Source organism: Schistocerca gregaria, chromosome 3 (genome assembly GCF_023897955.1).
Source record: "Schistocerca gregaria isolate iqSchGreg1 chromosome 3, iqSchGreg1.2, whole genome shotgun sequence".
NCBI lineage: Eukaryota > Metazoa > Arthropoda > Insecta > Orthoptera > Acrididae > Schistocerca > Schistocerca gregaria.
The window spans coordinates 454,235,789-454,258,834 of NC_064922.1; the positions used below are offsets into that span (position 1 = coordinate 454,235,789).

The 23,046-nt window shown below is 40.0% G+C and overlaps 1 protein-coding gene across 1 annotated transcript in view; it reads right to left on the reverse strand.

The window, feature by feature from the left end:
• LOC126354000 (uncharacterized) overlaps positions 1-22,604 on the reverse strand; it is a 268,502-nt gene extending 245,898 nt beyond the window's left edge. The window contains exon 1 of the mRNA XM_050003308.1: positions 22,490-22,604. Coding sequence (XP_049859265.1) covers positions 22,490-22,564 — 75 coding nt within the window. The 5' untranslated portion in view covers positions 22,565-22,604. The remainder of the gene's footprint in view (positions 1-22,489) is intronic.
• Positions 22,605-23,046: the final 442 nt, after the last annotated feature.

Genomic DNA, 23,046 nt, shown 5'->3' on the forward strand with positions numbered 1-23,046 from the left:
CCATCCTGATTTAGGTTTTCCGTGATTTTCCTAAATCGTTTCAGGCAAATGCCGGGATGGTTCCTTTCAAAAGGGCACGGCCGATTTCCTTCCCCATCCTTCCCTAACCGAGCTTGCGCTCCGTCTCTAATGACCTCGTTGTCGGCGGGACGTTAAAAAACACTAACCTAACCTAACCTAACAAGATGGTCGAGGTTGAGAACGACATATTATTCTTACAGAATGTTTTTGAGATATGGAGACTTTCTTCCTTAAAGATGAGTTACGCAGAACGTTATTTCATATAACATTATTGAATGAAAATATGCAAAATATGTCAAATTACTTATTTGTCTCTCTCCAAGATCTGCAATGATTCTATGTGCAAATGAACTTGCACTAGGTTTTTTCCGTATTTCCCAAATGAGCTTTTTCCAGTTTAAGTTCTGATCAATATGGACACCTAAAAATATTAAACTTTCCACCGTATTTATTATTTCCCCGTCATGTGTTACACCTATCATTGGTGTTTTATAAATTGACTCTTATCAGCTAACTGTAGTTCTGTTATCTTCGAGCCTAGATGTTATTGCTTCCCGAACTGGTGCATGTGCTTTTGGTAGCCATCTTTTTTAGGTTTCGATGAATAGCAGGAGCCGGCCGGAGTGGCCGTGCGGTTCTAGGCGCTGCAGTCTGGAGCCGAGCGACCGCTACGGTCGCAGGTTCGAATCCTGTCTCGGCCATGGATGTGTGTGATGTTCTTAGGTTAGTAAGGTTTAATTAGTTCTAGGTCCTAGGCGACTGATGACCTCAGAAGTTAAGTCGCATAGTGCTCAGAGTCATTTGAGCCATGAATAGCAGGATATCACGACTTTGTGACTCTTTGCCATAGTGTGCTTCTGCTATTTCTGAGTTTTTTTCGTTTTGTTCCTAGGCCCCTTGTGGACAGCTGCCTACGTTTCTCAGCCACTGGCGAATTCGTTTTTATCATGGATCACGACCCAGCCACTATAGCTTCCTTTTTGGTTTGTTGTTCTATCATTGATATATTTGAATTAATTAATTGCTCACCGTTCTGATAATTTCACTAAAATTTAATAAAAATTCTTCCTGTTATTTATTTTCAGAATATTATCATCAAGCGATAATTCTAAACAAAGTGCTAAAAGAAGGAAGAATGAATATTAGCCGTTAACGTTCCACCAACGATGACCTCAATATAGATGGGGCACGAAGTCGGATTGGGAAAGGAAATCAGCCGTGTCCTTTCCTAACGAACTACCCTTATGTGATTTAAAGGAACCGTGGAAAACCTAATTCTGGATGTACTGTCGTATTCCACTTCTTTAACCAGTGCTTGCCCTTATTCGGTTATAGATTTAACGTATAAAACACACCATGCAAATATTTACAATAAAAGTGCGCACTACAACCCACGAACCTTGGACATCGACGTGGTGAGGGAACTTGCGTGCTTCAGTGATACAAATAGACGTACCGTAGGTGCAACCACAACGGATGGGTATCTGTTGAGAGGTCAGACAAATGTGTGGTACCTGAAGCAGAGCAGAAGTCATTTAGGTAGCTGCAGGCGCAACAGACTGGATGATTAATTGATCTGGCTTTGTAGCATCAAACAACATGGCCTTGCTTGCTGGTAGCGTGAACAGCTGAAAACGGGGGGAGACTACAGCTGATATTATTCCTAAGGAAATGCATCTCTACTGTACTGTTAAATAATGATGGCATCGTCTTGTGTAAAATATTCCGGAGGTAAAATAGGCCCCCCATTCGGATCTCTGTGTAGGGACTACTGAAAAGGACGTCGTCATCAGAAGAAACAAAACTGGCATTCTATGGTCCGGCATAAAAAAGGGAAAGACATAGGTTCAAGTTAAATCTAGAGGATATTAGTGGAGTTCGATGGCAAGATGACCAGAACTTCTGGTCATGTGAGTACAGGGTTATAAATGCAAAATCAGATAGGGGTAATGCAGGGCAAGGTCTAATAACGAATAACAAAATAGGATGTGGATACGTTGCTGTGAACAGCATAGTGAAAGCGCAATCATTGCCAAGATAGACACAAAACCGACACCCACCACAGTAGTACAAGTTTATATGCCAACTAGCTCCGCAGATGATGAAGGGATATAAAGAACGTACGGTAAAAGAAATTATTCATACAATTAAGGGAGATGAAACTTTAACTGTGGTGGGGGACTGAAATTTGATAGTGGGAAAAGGAGCAGAAGAAAAAATAGTAGATGAATATGGACTGAGGGGAAAAGAATGGAAGATGAAGCCCCTGACAGAATTTTGCACAAAGCAAAATTTAATAATTGCTAACATTTGGTATAATAATCATTAAAGAAGTTTGTATACATTGATGAGACCTAGAGACACTGGAAGGTTTCATTTTCATTATAGAATGATAAGAGAGACATTTCGAAACCAAATTTTAAACTGTACTACATTTTCAGGGGCAGATGTGGATTCTGAACACAGTTATTTTGAACTGTAGATTAAAGCTGAAGAAGCTGCAAAAATATAAGAAATTAAGTTGAAAGAACGTGAGGTTTCTGAGAGTTTAAATGGGAGCATTATGCAGTGTTGACTTGAGTACAGTTTTTTTTTAAATTCTGTGGGTAGCAGAGGTAAAAATTCAGGTGGCGAAAGTTTATATACAACTTGTGCAGAAATCAAATGTCAGTTATAAGAGTCGATGGGCATGAAAGCGAAGCAGTGGTTGAGAGGAGACTGAGACAGGGTTGTAGCCTATCCCCAATGTTATTTAATCTGTTCATTGAGCAAGTAGTAAAGTAACTAAAGAAAAAATTGGAGAAGGAATTAAAGTTCAGGCAGAAGAAATAAAAATTCTTTGGTTTGCTAGTGACATTGTAATTCTGTCAGAGACAACAAAGGACTTCGAAGAGAAGCTGAACGGAATTGACAGTGTCTTGAAAGGAGGATATAACATGAACATAAACATATACAAAACAAGGGTAAAGGAATGAAGTCAAATTAAATCTGGCGATGCTGAGGGAATTACATTACGGAACATGATACTGAAAGTAGTAGATGAGTTTTGCTATTTGGGCAGCAAAATAATAGACGATGGCCGAAGTAGAGAGGGTACATAATGCAGACTGGCAACAGAAAGAAAAGCGTTTCTGAAGAAGAGACATTTGTTAACATCTAATAGAGATTTAAGTGTTAGGAAGTCTTTTCTGAAGATATTTGTCTGGAGCGTAGCCTTGTATGGAAGGGAAACGTAGGCGATAAACAGTTCAGACAAGAATCGAATAGTTGCTTTTGAAGCTGAAGATTAGACGGTTAGATCATGTAACGAATGAAATGGTGATGAACAGCATTGGGGAGAAAATGAATTTATGGCGTAACTTGACTAAAAGATGGGATCGGCTGATAGGACACATCCTGAGTCACAAAGGGATCAGCAATTTAGCATTAGAGGGAACTGTTGGGGTAAAATTATAGAGGTAGACCAAGAGATGTATACAGTAACCATGTTCAAAAGCACGTAGGTTGCAGCAGTTGCTTGGAAATGAAGATGCTTGCACAGGATAAAATAGTGTGGAGAGTTGCATCAAATCAGTCTTCGGTCTGAAGATCACACCAACAAATTAAAGTTCCGCAGATTTTAGGAGTTACTTCTAATTCAAAGTATGCAATACTAAAATTTTCAGCTCATGTGTTTCCACACAGAGGAAAACTGCCACTGCACACGCACATGCTGTCAATGAGTTTCTGAGTTATTGTACCTTGTTTTCCAGAAACTTGGCAAGCTCATAAAACTGTGAGCACTGTTTAGATTCCTTTAACAGTGATTGATATTATTTTGTACTTCTTTGTTTTGTACACAGGGTTTCGAGAAACACATGCCCACACTATATACTGCTGTATATCAAAACAAAGTTATTCTTTTATTTTAAAAAATACAGCAACCAGCCATTTACTTATATATTTAAAGGACAGTATGCGTTTCATGCTTTCGTCGATCTTCAATTGGCGTAATATTTATTTAAATCCTCAGTTACCGCATCGTCAAAACATTGGCGTAACACATATTTCATTCTTCAGTAAGCACGTCTTTATAAGAATGTATTACGCCAACTGAAGATGGCCGAAAGCCCGAAACGCGTATTGGCATAAGTAAAAATACGAGGGGCGTCCTCAAAGTAAGTTCCGTTTCTGTTTCTATTCGCGGCAGCGCTACGATCGCAGTTCCGAGCATGTGCGGCACTTACCCTGATTCAAGGAGAAGATCATGTAGGCCTATGCCAGTTTCAGACCGCTGCTGCCTACGTGTGCTTTGTAGTGCTTCTTTATAATGTCAGCCGTAATTGAAAACCTCGCCGCGTGTTTCTAAATGCAAAGAAAGTTAAACCAAAGGAAATTCATCGGCAAATCTGCGAGGTTTATGGACAAAATGCTATGAGTCGTTCAATAGTTAGAAGATGGGTCAGACTGTTCAATGAAGGACGTGGTCAAGTGCAAGATGAAGAACGAAGTGGACGTCCTTCTGTAGTTACTGATGAACTGGTTCACACAACTGAAGAGAAGATTAAGCACAACCGTAAGTTTACACTCAGTGCCATTGCTACGGAAGTTCCGCAGATCTCACGATCACTAATTCATGAAATTGTTACTGAAAAACTGATATTTAGAAAACTTTCCTCGCGTTGGATACCCAAAATTCTTACTGAACAACAAACAACGGATGGGCAGTGCACTGCAGTTTTTGACACGCTACAATATAGAAGGCGATGGTTTTCTTTCTGGGATAGTCATGGGGGATGAAACTTGGATATCGTACGACACACCTGAAACAAAACGGCAATCAGTGGAATGGAGGCACACTTCATCCCCAACGAAGGTTAAGCGTAAGCAAATCTTGACACCTCGAAAAGTCATGTGCGCCGTTTTTTGGGACAGAAAAGGCATTTCACTGATTGATTTCTTACCAAGAGGTCAAACAATCAATGCACATGGTTACTGCCAGACCATTAAGAGATTGCGCCGCGCAATACAGAACAAGCGCCGAGGATTAATGTTAAAAAGGTGTTGTTTTTTTCCACGATAATGCCCGACCTCACACGGCGAATGTGACCGAACAACTCTTACGGGAATTTCACTGGGACGCGTTTGATCATCCTCCGTACAGCCCGGACCTCGCTCCTAGCGACTTTCATCTCTTCTTACACCTAAAATATGTCCTTGGTGGTCACTTCAACGATGATGACGAGCTGAAAGAACACATTACCACATGGTTGAACACACAGGCGGCAACCTCCCATGAAGAAGGCATACAAAAACTTGTGCCACGCTATAACAAGTGCCTACAAAATTTCGGAAGCTATGTAGAAAAGTAGTTTAACAGTTGTAGATTTTTGTACAATAAATATTTTTTCTGTATCTGTACTCGTCTGTTTTATATAACCAAACGAGCATGCTTTGTGGACATACCTCGTACATAAAAAACCAGTGAAATTGATAAATTAAAAATACTCTTTGTCAAAATGTAGTATATTTTGCAACAAAACGACGAATTTCGCAATGTGGGAACTCGGTCGGACTGGAGACACATCCGCTGCGAAACTAATTGTACTGGTTTAACGTTAATAATGCTTTCAGTCTGGTCATAATTGCTGTATCAGCACAAACAGATTTACAAATAATAGACTCAGAGCGATAGCCGAGGAAACTTTCCATGATATTTTAAGAGAAAAATTGTGTAATATAATGAAGTATAATTTGAATTGACCTTCAACTAACAAAAAATACATACAACAAAAAATCCCTTTCATGAGGGTCCAAAACTACACATTACAAGACAGTGATTTGTATGCAGCAGAAACACTAAACATGAATTTCAAAGGCCAAATGGAGAAACTTGAGCTAAAGGAAAGAAAAATTTTAAGAAAAATCATAGGACCAAAATTTTAAGACAATAAGATTATATACATCAAAAATGAAACTCTCTACAAGAAAACTGAAAAACTTTCAGATACATTGCGAAAAAGGATGATAAATTTTTATGGTCATCTTCTCAGAATGAATTCCATAGATTAACTAAACAAATCTTTGACTGTTCCATTACTATAAAACGAAACTCAACTGGTTTAAAGAAACTGAGAAAGACCTTGGAGAATTAAAGATTTCAGAAAATTCACTTATTGATCGAACAGCTAAATTAATTATTAAAGATGAAAACATAAGGTTCCACGACAAATCTACACTTAAGTCCAAAGCCTGCATCTCGAAAGAATAGAGGAAAAGAAGATCAGAAAAAATGAAGAAAGACTGGGACATAAGAAAAGAACAACGCGCAAAGAAATGATTGATCCAGCGTACCCCAAAGAGGGTAAAACGAAAGAAGAAGAAGATAATGAAGCATAGAGAATACTATAGAGGATGCCCTTTACATCAAATAGGCTACTAGCAATCCAGAGCACGTAAAAACACATCTAATGCGTGTGTAGGACTTCCTTGGAGATTACAATTGTACGCCGAACCGGTTTCTCAGGTTCGAATCCCAGTGCGACACACAGTGTTAATCTGCTTGGAAGTTTCAAATAAGCGGACTCTCTGCAAAGCAGTGACAGTTCATTCTGGACATCTATGTATGTTTTATCAAATGAATTTTATGTGTTTTACGCTACCAGTGCTGCAGTGAACGCAAGTCTTGTCGAACTCACATCACTGTAGGGTGGAAGCAGTGGTTTTGGAAATAATGAAGAAACAAACGTCGCAACTGAAAAGGAGCGATACAGTTAGCAAAATGACGATTCTGTGACATTAGGTAGCAGCATTGGCTACATATTCGGTTGCACCTGTGGATCTACTGATCGCGTAGTTTATGGATGGTACTGTTATATCGGCTACAACAGTAGTCATCTTCTCTCGAAACTCACAATAGATGGTTATGTTCCAAAACTTGTGAAGTTTTTCAGATTATTATAACCGCAAAACACTAACAATGTTGAAAATTGCAGACAGACTCGTATCGAGACTGGAAAGCAAGCCTTCAAGAGCTGAATGGACGATGCGCTTCTGTACACACGTGTGAACAATGCAGGTAAGGTAGCGCGATGCCCACAGACTAAGCCCTAGTCAGCAGTAAGAACTAATTTCTGTAGTGTTCATTTTACCTCCGCATGGTATGTATAGGTAACGTCTAAGAAAATATTATTTCTCTGATTTAAGCACTAACACACGCGTCTCACCTTCGTTTCTGAACCATCTCCTGACCAATGTAAGATCGTATCTCAAGTTACTGAAACCTCTCGTCACAAGTGAATTTCATTAGCTCTCTTTACACAGCAAGGCAGAACCACTGTTTACGAATAATGTCTCTTTCCATCATAAACTGAAATGAAGTCTTTGGACCACTACTACTTAGGTAGTAGCACTTAGGTAGTAGCATCCTCCGAAACTGACCAAATGACGGAAGTGCTGTTACTGTTGTTTACAAATTAGGAAGAGTAAGGTAACCGCTGTTACAGGTTTTTACCATGGCTCGCATTACCAACAAGCAGAATTGACCTGTGCCAAATAGGAATACAGGGGATGTTGTTGTTATTCTGCCCTTCAGTCCGAAGACCGGTTTTATGCAGCTATCCAAGCTACTCAATCTTGTGCAAGCCTTTCCATCTCCGAGTAACTACTGCAAATTACATCCTTCTCAGACTGCTTAATGTAGTCATTTCTTGGTCTCCCTCTCTATTTTTATCCCCTATACTTCCCTCTAATACTAAATTGGTGATCCCTTGATGTCTCAGAATGTATCCTATTACCACATCCCTTCTTCTGGTCAAGTTGTGACATAAATCTTTTTTTTTTTCTCATCAAGTCTATTCAGTACCTCCTTATTAGTTGCGTGGTCTACCCATTTAATCTTCAGCATTCTTCTTCTGCACCACATTTCACAAGCTTCTGTCCTCTTCTTGTCTAAATTGTTCATTCTGTGTTTCACTTCCATACATGCCTACACTCCAGACAAATGTCTTCAGAAAAGATATCATAACATTTAAGTCTATATTCGATGTTAGCAAATTTCTCTTCTTAGAAATACTTTTCTTGTCATTGATAGTCTGTATATTATTTCCTCTCTACTTCGGCCACCGTCAGCTATTTTGCTGCCCAAATGGCAAAAATTATCTACTGCTTTAAGTTTCTTGTTTTCTAATCTAATTCCTGCAGCATTACCTGGTTTAATTCTATTACGTTCCATCATCTTATTCTTACTTTTGTTGATGTTCATCTTACATCCTCAAGACACTGTACATTCTTTTCAATCGCTCTGCCAAGTCCTTTGCCGTCTCTTACAGAATTACGATGTCGTCGGCAAACCTCAAAGTTTTTATTTCATCTCCCTGAACTTTAGTTCCTACTCCAAATTTTTCTTTCTTTCCCTTACTGCTTGCTCAAAACTTTGAGGTTTGCCGATGACATTGTAATTCTGTCAGAGACAGCAAAGGACTTGAAAGAGCAGTTGAACGGAATGGACAGTGTCTTGAAAGGAGGCTATAAGATGAACATCAACAAAAGTAAAACGAGGATAATGGAAAGTAGTCGAATTAAGTCGGGTGATGCTGAGGGAATTAGATTAGGAAATGAGACACTTAAAGTAGTAAATGAGTTTTGCTATTTGGGGAGCAAAATAACTGATGATGGTCGAAGTAGAGAGGATACAAAATGTAGACTGGCAATGGCAAGGAAAGCGTTTCTGAAGAAGAGAAATTTGTTAACATTGAGTATAGATTTAACTGTCCGGAAGTTCTTTCTGAAAGTATTTGTATGGAGTGTAGCCATGTATGGAAGTGAAACACGGACAATAAATAGTTTAAGCAAGAAGAGAATAGAAGCTTTCGAAATTTGGTGCTAGAGAAGAATGTTGAAGATTAGGTGGGTAGATCACGTAACTAATGAGGAGGTATTGAATAGGATTGGGGAGAAGAGAAGTTTGTGGCACAACTTGACTAGAAGAAGGGATCTGTTGATAGGACATGTCCTGAGGCATCAAGGGATCACAAAATTAGCATTGGAGGGCAGTGTGGAGGGTAAAAATCGTAGAGGGAGACCAAGAGATGAATACACTTAGCAGATTCAGAAGGATGTAGGTTGCAGTAAGTACTGGGAGATGAAGAAGCTTGCACAGGATAGAGTAGCATGGAGAGCTGCATCAAACCAGTCTCAGGACTGAAGACCACAACAAAACAACATAATATACGCTATGCTTAGTAGTGGAAGTTCGAAACCTAACAAAGCAACATTCAGCGGGATAGGATGAGAACTCGGGCATTTGAATGGGTCAGTCAAGTTTGATTACCACTAACCTTAATTTAAACGAACAGCTGTTAGATTTCGGAAGTACTCTGATTATCTGCCTGCTTTGTTGAGCCGCCTGCGTCGTTTGGTAGCAGGGTGTATCGACAAATGACTTTTAGGCAAGCTTTGTTACAAATGTAAAGCAAACGATCAACGTCGTACCCAGATCGAGAGACGAACTGCCCTCGCCAGAAAAAAAGCTTCGTTCACCTAAATTACATCCTGACCTCTACCCCCCCCCCCCCCCCCCCGCCACACACACACACACACACACACACACACACACACACACACGCACACGCACACCCTTTCCTATAGCTCAGATCCTGGGCTCGCTCTTGCAAACGTTTTCTCCAGACAATATTACAGCGCAAACTCGCAATAATGCACAGCACGTCAGAATGGAACAAGTAAAATGTAGTTTCATAAATTAGAATTACATCTAATGTAATCTTTCAACTCTCGAAAATAAACATATTTTTCTGCCAATTGTCTATTATTTCCAGCGCTTTAAAAATACTCCACAATCATCCACACATAACATTACACAGCGTAATTACGTATTTTCAGTTAAATACTGCTAAGATTCGATTTTCGTCCGAAACAATTGGCACTGGGGGAGGGAGCCGGCTGACAACATGAGAACCTAAGAATGTACGGATAAACGGCCTCTGTCGTATGATGAACCTCTCATCAAGGATTGGGTTAATCAGTATGTACCCGTCAAAGATTTCAGTACTCGTGCTTTATCGCTTTCATATCCATCCTTGGAAGATGCAAGTCAAATAACACGAAGTTTTAAATTCGTCCAAGAGTCGGTAAAGCACCGGAACACACGCCACTAAGTTTCTGTATTGCATGTGGCTAAGTTGGACGAACAGCTGGCCAGCTTAGCACGGAAATGTGATAGCTTGCGTGACAGAAACAGTAAACCGCGAGTTTGCGGAAGTCCTCGGCTGAGGAGTAAAACAAGCAAACAACTTCTGTACCGTACGGTGCTGTTGAGATTCATAAACTTCCCCCTCACACAATTCCAGTCACGACAGTTCTGCATAGCGTGCCCGTCCAACCTACAACTTCCTTGTTTGGTACGGCAGCAGCAACACCGCTGTCCTAAGTAGGACGAAATTTGTTTTCAGTGTGAGAAACGTAGTCACATCAGCAATGTCTGTCATTCTCGAGTTTAGTGCGAGGCAAGAAAACCAAAACACAATCAACACTGCATAAACTTCGAACATCGTGCAAGACTACTTTGAGGTCGCACAGGGCTGCGCTGCCCGTATTTAATTATTTATTCGTCAACCACTGATATTCAGCCTGGACAAGTGGAAATTTGTATAGCCATTCCAAAATTTGTCTTACTGTAGCTACACTACTGGCCATTAAAACTGCTACACCAAGAAGAAATGCAGATGATAAGCGGGTATTCATTAGACAAATGTATTATACTAGAACTGACATGTTATTACATTTTCACGCAATTTGGGTGCATAGATCCTGAGAAATCAGTACCCAGAACAACCACCTCTGGCCATAATAACGGCCTTGATACGACTGGGCATTGAGTCAAACAGAGCTTGGACGGCGTGTACAGGTAGGCTACAGCTGCCCATGCAGCTTCAACACGATACCACAGTTCATTAAGAGTAGTGACTGGCGTATTGTGACGAGCCAGTTGTGCGACCACCATTGGCCAGACGTTTTCAATTGGTGAGAGATATGGAGAATGTGCTGGCCACGGCAGCAGTCGAACATTTTCTGTATCCAGGAACGCCCGTACAGGACCTGCAATATGCAGTCATCGATTCTCCTGCTGAAATGAAGGGTTTCGCAGGGATCGAATGAAGGGCAGAGCCATGGGTCGTAACACATCTGAAATGTATCGTCCACTGTTCAAAGTGCCGTCAATGCGAACAAGAGGTGACCGAGACTTGTAACCAATGGCACAACATACCATCACGCCAGGTGATACGCCAGTATGGCGATGACGAATACACGCTTCCAGTGTGCGTTCACCGCGATGTCGCCAAACACGGATGCGACCATTATGATGCTGTAAACAGAACCTGGATTCATCCGAAAAAATGACTTTTTGCCATTCGTGCACCCAGATTCGTCGTTGAGTACACCATTGCAGGCGCTCCTGTCTTATGATGCAGCGTGAAGGGTAACCGCAGCCATGGTCTCCAAGCTAATAGTCCATGCTGCTGTAAATGTCGTCGAACTGTTCGTGCAGATGGTTTTTGTCTTGTGAACGTCCCCAACTGTTGACTCAGGGATCGAGACGTGGCTGCACGATCCATTACAGCCATATGGATAAGATGCCTGTCATCTCGACTCCTAGTGATACGAGGCCATTGGGATCCAGCACGGCATTCCGCATTACCCTCCTGAACCCACCGATTCCATATTTTGCTAACAGTCATTGGATCTCGACCAACGCGAGCAGCAATGTCGCAATACGATAAACCACAGTCCCAATAGGCTACAATCCGACTTTTATCAAAGTCTGAAACGTGATGGTACACATTTCTCCTCCTTACACGAGGCATCACAACAACGTTTCACCAGGCAATGCCGGTCAACTGCCGTTTGTGTATGAAACATCGGTCGGACACTTTCCTCATGTCTGCACGCCGCTACCTGCGCCAACTGTGTGTGAATGCTCTGAAAAGTTAATCATTTGCATATCACAGCATATTCTTCCTGTCGGTTAAATTTCGCGTCTGTAGCACGTCATCTTCGTGGTGTAGCGTGCGTCGATTTTTTTCCCCCTAAAGGGACCATTTCTCCTACAAATCCATCCCCTGTTAACCTATGGTCAGGGACATAAGAACATATTGAGACAAATTTATGCACTTCTAGAGAGTGGGATGCATCTGCAATAGAAAGGTGCAATAGAAAGTATTTGAGAGTGGGGTTGCATCTATAATGTAAAGCTTCCCAGAGTGTGGCTACATGCATCCTAAGCTTTAATGATATGTTGTATCATATTGCAGGACATGAAAATGCCATGTTAGATGAGCTGATGGTATGTGGCGTGTTAAATGACAGTTCTGCACATCTAGGGGCACTACACCAATGATAAGTGTAAACATAGTGAAGACATAATGAATAGGGTGAAATAGGTGTCACTACTGATAAGAATTAAAAATGGAAAAAGCACATTTTGGAATTCCTAAAGCAACTTAGTTCAGCCACATTTCAATTTAGAATCATCACAAATCTTGGAGAGAGACAAATCAATAAGTTGACATGTTTTGCATATTTTCATTCAGTAATGTCGTATGGAATTATGCTCTTGGGTAACACTTTGTTATGAAAGAATGTTTTCATTGCTGAAAAACTTGTAAGAATTGTATGTGGTGCTCACCCATGATCATCTTATAGACATTAAGGGATTGGGCATTCTGACTATTGGTTCACAGTACATTTATTCCCCCATGAAGTTTGTTGTAAATAATCCACTGCAAAAATGTTCAAATGTGTGTGAATTTGTATGGGACCAAACTGCTGAGGTCATCAGTCCCTAGACTTGCGCACTACTTAAACTAACATATGCTAAGAACAACACACATACCCATGCCCGAGGGAGGGCTCGAACCTCTGGTGGGAAGGACGACGCAATCTGTGACATGGCATCTCAAACTGCATGGCCACTCTGCATGGCAACCCACTGTAGTTCAAAAGAAATAAAGATGTACATAAGAACAATACCAGAAGGAAAAAAAATTCATTGCTCCACATAGGTTGTCTTAAACAAAAAATGGGGTCCACGGTGTCACATACGATTCATCATGCAAATGATCCATGAAACAGAAAACTAACTAAAATCTCTGTGCTCTGCAAAAATGAATGTAGTCTCACCAAGATTTCAAGGATCGAATCTGTTCATGCAAAGAAGGGTAAATCGATGTTGTTCATCTTGGAGAGGGGTTGTGCTTGTGGGAATTTGAAATGCTCCAGGTTTACTATAGACTATTTATGCTGTGCTGGTGGAGGAGAAGAGGGGTTTCTATAGTGTTGGCAGTGGTCTTCCCTTGGCAGGGTGTCAGACTGGTCATTTTCTGCAGTTGGAAAAGGTCTGTATGAGGAACCAACCGATGAATAAATAGCAATAATGTTTTGCCAATGTTCTGTTAAGGTTCACGCCTGCCTTGACTACAGGACAACTCAAAAAGTGCCACCATATCAAGAAAATGGCATACACATCAGAAGAAAATGGCTTACACATCATAACCATGTTTACAATAAAAAATATGTCCTGCCTCCACCCCCCCCCCTCCTCCCCCAAGGTCACCTATGGTTCCAGTTTTTTACCATCAATCAAATTACCCGAAGTAGATCTGATAACTACCTACCATTGCAAGTGCTAACTCATACAAACTGTCTCAAAATTCATTATAAATTTTACAGCTCACAATAAAAATTAAAATTTGTCATATTATAAACTTGTAGAGTTCTTACCTCTAGAAAGATAAAATTTCACTATCATAATATATCACTGTGCCATACAGTAAAACAATGTAACACAATGGTTGGGAAAGCCTGCTGTACATTTTGCCCAGCAGTGGAAGCTTAAAACCTAACACTGCACTATTCAGTGAAAGAATGAGCACAGCAATTGGGTTAAACATTAAAGCATGAAAATTTCACAGAAATGTGCTGAAACATGGTAGGCAAATGTACTGTACAGGCACACTGTGGTTGAACTTAATGTTATTTAAAAGATCTCAAAAACAGTACTGACTGACAATAAGATTGCTATTCACCACACTGAGCAGATGCTGAGCTGCTGAGAGGCACACACAAATGCTGTCATACGTGTAAGTCAGATCGTGTGGGATTTGGAAGGTGACAGGTAAAACATAGGAAAGAGGAGAGCGAAAAGGATGGACACTGAGTAAAGTAACATGATAGAGAATAGAAACAGAGGAAAAGAGCACTGGGTTGTCGGATGGAAGATAAGTAAGAGAAACCATTAGCTAAAACCAACCAACAGAAAATCCAGGATAGAATAATGTCGATATCATGAAAAGGATAGACTGCTGATCACCATGTAGAGGAGACGCTGAACCACAGACAAGTACACAAAAAGACTGACATACATGTATGTTAGACCATCCACCCTTTGGTTTCTCATCTTTCCTGTGTTTTACCTGTCGCCTTCCAAACCACAGGCTCTGAGTTAAATGTATATCAGTCTTTTTGTGTGCCTGTCTATGACTCACCATCTCCTGTATGTGGTGAGTAGCAACTTAGCATTTTCATAATATTGTCCTTATTCCATCCTAGATTTTCCATTGAGTTATGACAATCATGTGCCCAGTCCTAAACAGTATTGTTGGTTTTGATTCCAGCCTTTTAATGGTTAATTTTCCACAAAGCAGCTGCAGGGCCCTTGGTAGTGTGAAGCCTATTTTGGTTTGACAGACCTCTAGCAGACAGTACTTTATTGAAAACAAAATACTTACAATCCCCAGTCTATACGTACTCAAAGTACTTATTCATGTCAAACACATTGTCGTCATGTATGAAACTAGATCAGATGTGAAACCAGAAACAGTAACTTACTGGACATTCCTTGCACTCGTTTAAGTAAAGTCCAAAGTAATTTTTGACATACTGCAAAATATTCAATAATACACTACTTGACACAAGGGCACTACATGAAAATAAATTTAAAATATTGGTAGGGATGTGGTTGAAAAACATTATAACACAAATTAATTTACATATAAATAAAAAAGATAATCATTTTTATAAATGTGATTGTATCAAACAAAATTGTAAGCTAATTTGTGGTCTCTGTAATCTGTGTAACAAATCTAATTACATGATGAGTACAAGATAAACAAAATCTATGTAATTGAATTTATATGTATTGACATTTGCATAATCATTTGTAAAGCCATTTGTATAATTATGTAAGCTCTGATGATGCCTTATACAACACAACAGTTGTTTATGGGCAGATAAATCATTTCAGGTCAATACCTAGTGAAACAATTATCTATGCAGATGACACAACTTTAGTTGCTCAAGAAACCTACCTGAATGTAGCAATAGTAGGTTTCAGGCAAATGTGTTACAGATAAATCATAGTTAACATCAGAGATTGTATTTAATTTAAATGCTCTCATGTGATTTACCTGTTACATAAACTGAGATCCCTCCATGAACATCTCTGAGATGGGATCGCTTGCATGCCTCAACGATACAGGTAGTCATACTGTAAGTGTAACCACAACGGAGGGGTATCTGTGGAGAGGTCAGATAAATGTGTGATTCCTGAAGAGGGACGGCAGCCATTTCAGTAGTTGCAGGTTCAACAGTCTGGATGACTTACTGATCTGGCTTTGTAACATCATCCAGTGTGACCTTGTTGTGCTGGTACTGCAAATGGCTAAAAGCAAGGGAAATTACTCCTGTTACACTTCCCAAGGGTATGCAGCTCTGCTTTATAGTTAAATGGTGATGTCATTCTTTGGGTAAAATATTTTGGAGGTAAAATAGCCCCCCCCCCCCCCCTTCAGATTTTTGGATGGGTACTTCTCAAGAGAACATGGTCATATGGAAAAACAGAACTGGCACTCTGTAGGTTAGAGCATCAAATGTTAGATCCCTTAATTAGATAGGTAGGTTAGGAAGTGTAAAAAGGGAAAGGACAGTACTTAAAAGAACTGAATATTAAAAGAGTCGTAACTTGTATTTCTATAGCTGCCTATAGTTGGACTCACAAATGACAGTGGTTGAGTCTAGGCTCATTCTGTGCACCTGTGTCACAACTTAAAGCAGTGAGCATTCGTAGTGTTCTGAGCACTCTGTTGTGAATGTCATACTCAATGTGAGTATTAAATGTGATTTTAGTGAGTTATTTAAGGAATTTTTATTCCATTTGTTGCAAGTTGCCGTGGTTGATGGTTGTGGTAAGTGACAAATTCTACACAAGCAAGTGAGAGACATAATTTGCAGGCTACGCACTTTCACCAACCACAAAGCATATGTATTCGTGAACCACAATTGTCATTTGAAACTGGCAACAACGCAATGCCCATCTACCTTTTTGACCTATGTGAACTGCCATCATTCATGGATCAGACCATATTATAATCTAAAGAAAATCTTGATTACTTTGACCTCAAAAAGACATTACATTAGCTGTCTTGTTATCAGAGTTATTTGTCAGCTCAATACACACTAGTTATTACAACATGCAATATCACAGAGTTCAGTTTGAGTTTTTTAGGTGCAGAATATTAATTAGTTCATTTATACTTCTTGAAACATGAGGTATTGCATAGTTTCTTATATGCCTGTTGTTCTGTCAGACAAGTCAGTTTTATAAGCATACAGATTTCAATCAAATCTTTACAAAAAATTTCAGGAACTGAGTGAGCTAATAACCAAACTAAATAATATAGGGAAAGATAGATTGCTACTTACTGTGAAAGATGACATGTTAAGTTACAGACAGACACATTTAAAAGACACTCACACATAAACTTTTGTCCACAGCCTCCATCAGAAAAAGAGAAACACACACCATTCATTGACACAAGAAAGCACATCTTAAGCTTACATGACCACCAACTCCAGCTGTTTGGGGAGCAGCCAGAGTCGTGTGTGCATCAGGTGTTCTTGTTCGTGTGAATGAATGGTGTGTTTCTCCTTTTCTGACAAAGGCTGTGGCTGGAAGCTTATGTGTAAGTTTTTTTTAATTGTGCTTGTCTGCAGCTTAATGTGTCTTGCCTACGGTAAGTAGCAATCCATCTTTTCCTACATTGTTGATATTCCTGTGTAGAGTTTCCATTGTTTAATCTAAATAATGTATTTTGTACAAGAAAGCACAATAATTACTTAGAAAACTAATTTTTATATGAAAATAATGACTGAAGTACAAGAAAATAAATGTATTTTGTAGGTACATTTTGCTGTTGAACATTCCACTGTATGAATGATCTTTGTTCACACACCAACTTTGGTAGATGCGTGCTTTGTAAAGTAATTGTGTGTTACAACTCATAGCAAGAGGAAGTTCTTAGAGAGAGCTTATTGAGAGAGGAAGTAATTTGAAGAATGGTACATATAAAGTTTACTGTTATAGAAAAAAAGTTTATTTTGAAAAATATGTTTGAAGAAAGCTGTTTTTAGAAGTACCAAAAAGTAAGAATAATGCTCAATATTGCTTAATATTGGGCTGGGGCAGTATTACAATGAAATTTTAACTAATAAATTGTCTTGGATGACTGCAAAAGACAAGGACTTTTTCTGTTTGCTTCCATTTCGCTCAGTTAATTTCTTTTACGTAATATGTTACTTTTCCAGAATGAGATGAGTGTGCACTGATATGAAACTTCCTAGCAGATTAAAACTGTGTGCCCAACTGAGACTCGAACTTGGGACCTTTGCCTTTCGCGGGCAAGTGCTCTACCATCTGAGCTTCCGAAGCACGACTCACGCCCGGTACTCACAGCTTTACTTCTGCCAGTATCCGTCTCCTACCTTCCAAACTTTACAGAAGCTCTCCTGCGAACCTACTTCACTTTTCTGTTACAGAGTTGGATTTTGTGCAATATTGACTATTGAGCTGTTGGATGCAAAATTGGAAGTTATCATAATGCAACACAAAATATGATCATGCAACTGACATATCATATGACAAGCTATCAAATGTTTCATTTGTTATGACTGTTTTAGTCTCATGTGTTTTAACATACCAGCTAAAAGTACCCATCTTTTAAAGGTTTAGAAGCATACTGTCAAAAAGATTGAAAAGTGAAGTATCAAAAATGGAAAATCGGCGATGGAATGTAACAATACCATAGAAGGAAAGTTGCTACACACCATATAGCAGAGATGCTGAATAGTGATAGGTACAGTAAAAAGATTCACACACTCATAGCTTCGGGCCAATAAGGCCTTTGTCAGCAGTAGACACACAAACACACACACACATCCTTCCTAAAAACCCAGAATCCTAAACCCCTCACCTGGTTCAAATTCACTGATGACATCTTTGCTATCTGAACTGAAGGTGAGGACACCTTATTCACATTCCTCCAGAACCTCAACAACGTCTCCCCCATTTGCTTCACCTGGTCCTACTCAACCCAACAAGCCACCTTCCTAGATGTTAACCTCCACCTCAGAGATGGATACATCAGTACCTCTGTCCATATCAAACCTACCACCAGCAATACCTCCACTTCGATAGCTGCCACCCATTCCATACCAAGAAGTCCCTTCCATACAGCCTAGCCACCCATGGTCGTCGCATCTGCAGTGACGAGCAGTTCTTCTCTAAATATACTGAGGGTCTCACTGAAGCCTTCACTGACCATAATTGTCCTCCCATCCTTGCACAAATATAAATATCCCGTGCCTTATCTTTCCAGTCTCCCACCACCTCCCAAAGTCCCACAGTGCAGCCACAGAGGAGCATTCCCCTCGTAACTCAGTACCATCCGGGACTGGAGCCAGGATTTTCGATTACCTCTCATCATGCCCTGAAATGAGAAATATCCTACCCACTATCCTTCCCACCCCTCCTACCGTGGTATTCCGCCATCCACCGAAACTGCACAATATAGTCGTCCATCCTTACACAGCCTCCACTTCCAATCCCTTACCTCATGGCTCATACCCCTGTAATAGACCTATATGCAAGACCTGTCCCATACATCCTCCTACCACCACCTACTTCAGTCCGGTCACTTCCATCACCTATCCCATCAAAGGCACGGCTACCTGTGAAACCAGTCATGTGATTTGCAAGCTAAGCTGCAACCACTGTGCTGCATTCTATGTAGGCATGGCAACCAAAAGCTGTCTGTCTGCATGAATGGCCACCAACAAACTGTGTCCAAAAAAAAGTGGACCACTCTGTTGCTGAACACACTGCCAAACATGATACCCCTCATCTCAATGACTGCTTCACAGCCTATGCCATATGGATCCTTCCCACCAACACCATCTTTTCTGAATTGTGCAGGTCTGAACTTTCCCTGCAATACATCTTGTGTTCCATAAACCCTCCTGGCCTCAACCTTTGTTAGTCACTGTCCTCACCCATCCAGCCCCCTCCCTGTTCCATTCCAGCACTATACAGCCGTCATTTCACCACCACACCCAGTCTTTTAATTTATTTTTATTTCTCTCCTTTTCGTTACTAACCCCCTCCCCCCTCTGCACCTTCTCTCCTGCCCTCCGTCTAAACTGCAACACTTCACTGTCCGCCACTCCCACCATACTATCCCTCCCCCTCCCCACCCCAGCCTCCTCCTTACCCCCACCCAGTCGCCATTCCCATCAAGCACTGGTGCTGCTGCTCGCAGTGTAGTTTCAGCTCTCTGAGACTGCACACGTGTGAAAGTTGCATTTGCATATGTGTGTGTGTGTGTGTGTGTGTGTGTGTGTGTGTGTGTGTGTGTGTGTGTGTGTGTGTGTGTCCAATGAGATAACATCAAGAGTGTATAATAGAAAACTATAGTTTTGATACTGAACCAAATAAATTGTGACTCTCCAACTTCTCCTCGTGTAACTCATGATGGGTGAGCAACCAGATGTCAGGCTCTCATCATCCAATAGGCGTGTGCCCTATATACCAATGTTTTGAGCACACCATTCCTCTACACTAGGTGGTGGCATGTAAGTATATATCAGCGAGCTTCTTCTTATATTACACGCTGTGGCCCAGTGTGCTGTCCACTCTTGTTTTACCAGAACTTCCAGAGAGGGGAGTAATCCATCTGCTTTAACTTCCATAGTAAAAGTGAGATTCTGCAGTACAGAACTGAAATGTATGATTATTCAGCATGTCTCTTGTGTGTGGCCTTATGACAAAGGTGTCATCAACATACTAGAAGAAACAGGTAGGTTTCCATTGGACTGTTTCCAGGGCTTTCTCCTCTGGCACAGAGTAATGTTATGCTAAAAACACTGGTACAAAGGGCTCACACCCTCTCCATCAATGAGAGCCTTAACCAAGAACTTGGACCCTGAGATGATGCTCTAGGAAAATAGGTACGTGCAGTGGCAAATTTGGAGAGCTCTGCATTCTACACTAACTGTGGGACTGGCAGAAGCAGAATGGGAAACTACAAAGAATGCAACAATTGCATTTATTTCATTCTATGGTACATTATCTGGAAAATTTTTAAGAATTATTTGGAAAGTCAAGTGAAGGCTGTCCTCCACTCACCAGCTAAAACACAGGAACTGCTCCGTAGCGTCAAGATGACCTCAGATGATGGTAATCTGGACTGTATCGAATCCCCAGCCTGGTCAAACAATGCACACAGTTGAAGATTGTTTCCGAGAACAAAAATGGCATGTTAGACTACAGCATCCTAACAAGTCAGCAACCAGGAAATATTGCCTGCCGGAATCACACAGAATGGATTATGACCATACTATGAGTCTGAGATAGATGTTGAGCTTCTGGGACCATGATGTTAAAGAATCTCTTGAGATTCAAAAAGGGAACTGCTGATCAGTCATGATAGTGGCTACATTGAGTCTGATTAAGAAGTGGAAGGAGCTACCCCACAACAAACTGGCTTTGGGTGGGCAGACAGAGCAGCACCAGAGACATTATTAGCCCATGTCCCTGGGTGGGAACCTCGGACAGAGGGACTTGGCAGATGGCGGAGAGGGAGAGGAGACACTGGACACACACCTTCACCTGCCTAATGCCTGGTTGGAGAGTGACAGGGAGATGGGAGATGTAAACCCCATGCCAGCTCTCAAAAGAATCAGTTCACCATCACACCTGATAATGGTTGCTCGCCTAAATATTATGCCTGTTGGACACTGACATCTGGCCAGTCACCCTTGAACTATTTTGTCATAAATAAATTTAATTATTGTTCATTGTAAAACTTTGATTCAAATACTGTAGCATATATTTTTATATAAAAGAGCTGTAATATTGTATAACATTGTTCTATTATTTTCAGCAGGGACACACAGAACAGTATACTTATCCCCACTTAGGTAAATGCCATTTGGTACTGTAATTTAGATTTATGTTTAAAAAAAGCCATGTAATCAACATTTAATATTGTATTTGGATTCCATGATGAAACCAAGTACATGCAAAAATCTTTAAAAAGGAATAAATCTGCTCTGTGCTACAAATAGATTCAGAGTAATTCAAAAGAACCATCACTTAAAGACATGTGAGCCACTCTACAATCATACCTTACAATTCATTTACAAATTACATGAAGAATCTGGCAGGACAAGTAAAAACTATTTATGAATTACAAATATCTCTACTTCATGAACATTTCAAAAGTTCAAGCAATGTGTTGCTTCATACTAATACTAATCCCCTTGCTGTGCATATCTGCAGACAGATAGCAGGTGTACCGGTTTTCCTCATGGTTTTCTTCTACTGTGTTTCTGTTTTAGGCACATTTGTATATGCAGCAACTTTCAGGAGAGTGCATAGCCAAAAATCATTAGTGGCATTTCCTGAGTGGAGGTGATCCATATACATCGTAGGCTCATGTTGAAAGTGAAATAAAGCGATGTTGTAATGTAGCTAAAAATGTAGTTATATATGTAATTTGTTTATGACATAATTCAGTCACACTCTGTCAGTACAATATGTGTATCACGTAATACTTGTTACAATATGCAGATATTTCTTTTCATGTGTCTTACATCACTGTGCTATCCGTGCTAATTGACCAAATAATATATAAATACATAAATTAAAAAATCAAAATCTGTAATGTATTTCCAGTTTCAAACTGAAAAATGTATCTATCCCAAACCAAGTAGATTACACATCTTAAAATTCTTACTGATATAAAATCAAAGAACAAACAACAAACAACCCAATAAAAATATAGTTTCTTACCAGCATTGTTCTGCCTTCAGTATTTTCATTTCATTTCAATATTTAGCTTACTGACCAAAATTAACTGATGTGACAAGTAATTTTACTTTCCACAAAAGTGGATCTAAATGTGTGCTGACAAGTGAAAATGGACCAAGACACATTTTGGCTAATATACATTCTATTCTCCAGTACACTGAGAACTGACAAGAACTGTTGGCATACTTATCTTCATTCTTGAGTACTCTATGCAATAACAATCTTAAAAAACATTAAAAGGAGTGATAATTTATGCTGGAAGAAAATTACCTGTAAGAGTCCTCTGTTGAGTTGATAATCAGACATCTTGCAGATGCACCTTTGAGCATGTTTTGGATTGATCATTTGTAGACCAAAATTCTTCAAGAAAGGTAGCAGATCAACTGCATGCCTGTTCACCATAAAATGTGGACACCTTTATTTTTTTAGTTTGTGGACAGTTAAAAAGAATTGAACACTTCACTAAGCACTTATTAGTTCTCAGACATGGAACATCAATTAAGGCTTCACATGGAAATTTCTATCAAGGTTGCGACAAATCACTGCAAACGTTTTCAAGAAACAATTGTGCCATAATTAATATGAAAGACTGATACTGAGAATAACAACTTATTTTGGAAACTTCAAGATTTCATTTTTTATAACAAGCGTGTCACTTGTTGTTTACCATAAGATAAAAATTACAGTTAATAATCCTCCAGATGAACAAATGTTCACATCTAGAACAGTGAAATGTCACATGCTTGGGTCACTCCCACTGTATAGGAAACTTGGAATAGAGATATGGCTCTCAGTAAAGTTTTACATAATAACAAAATAACCCGTTT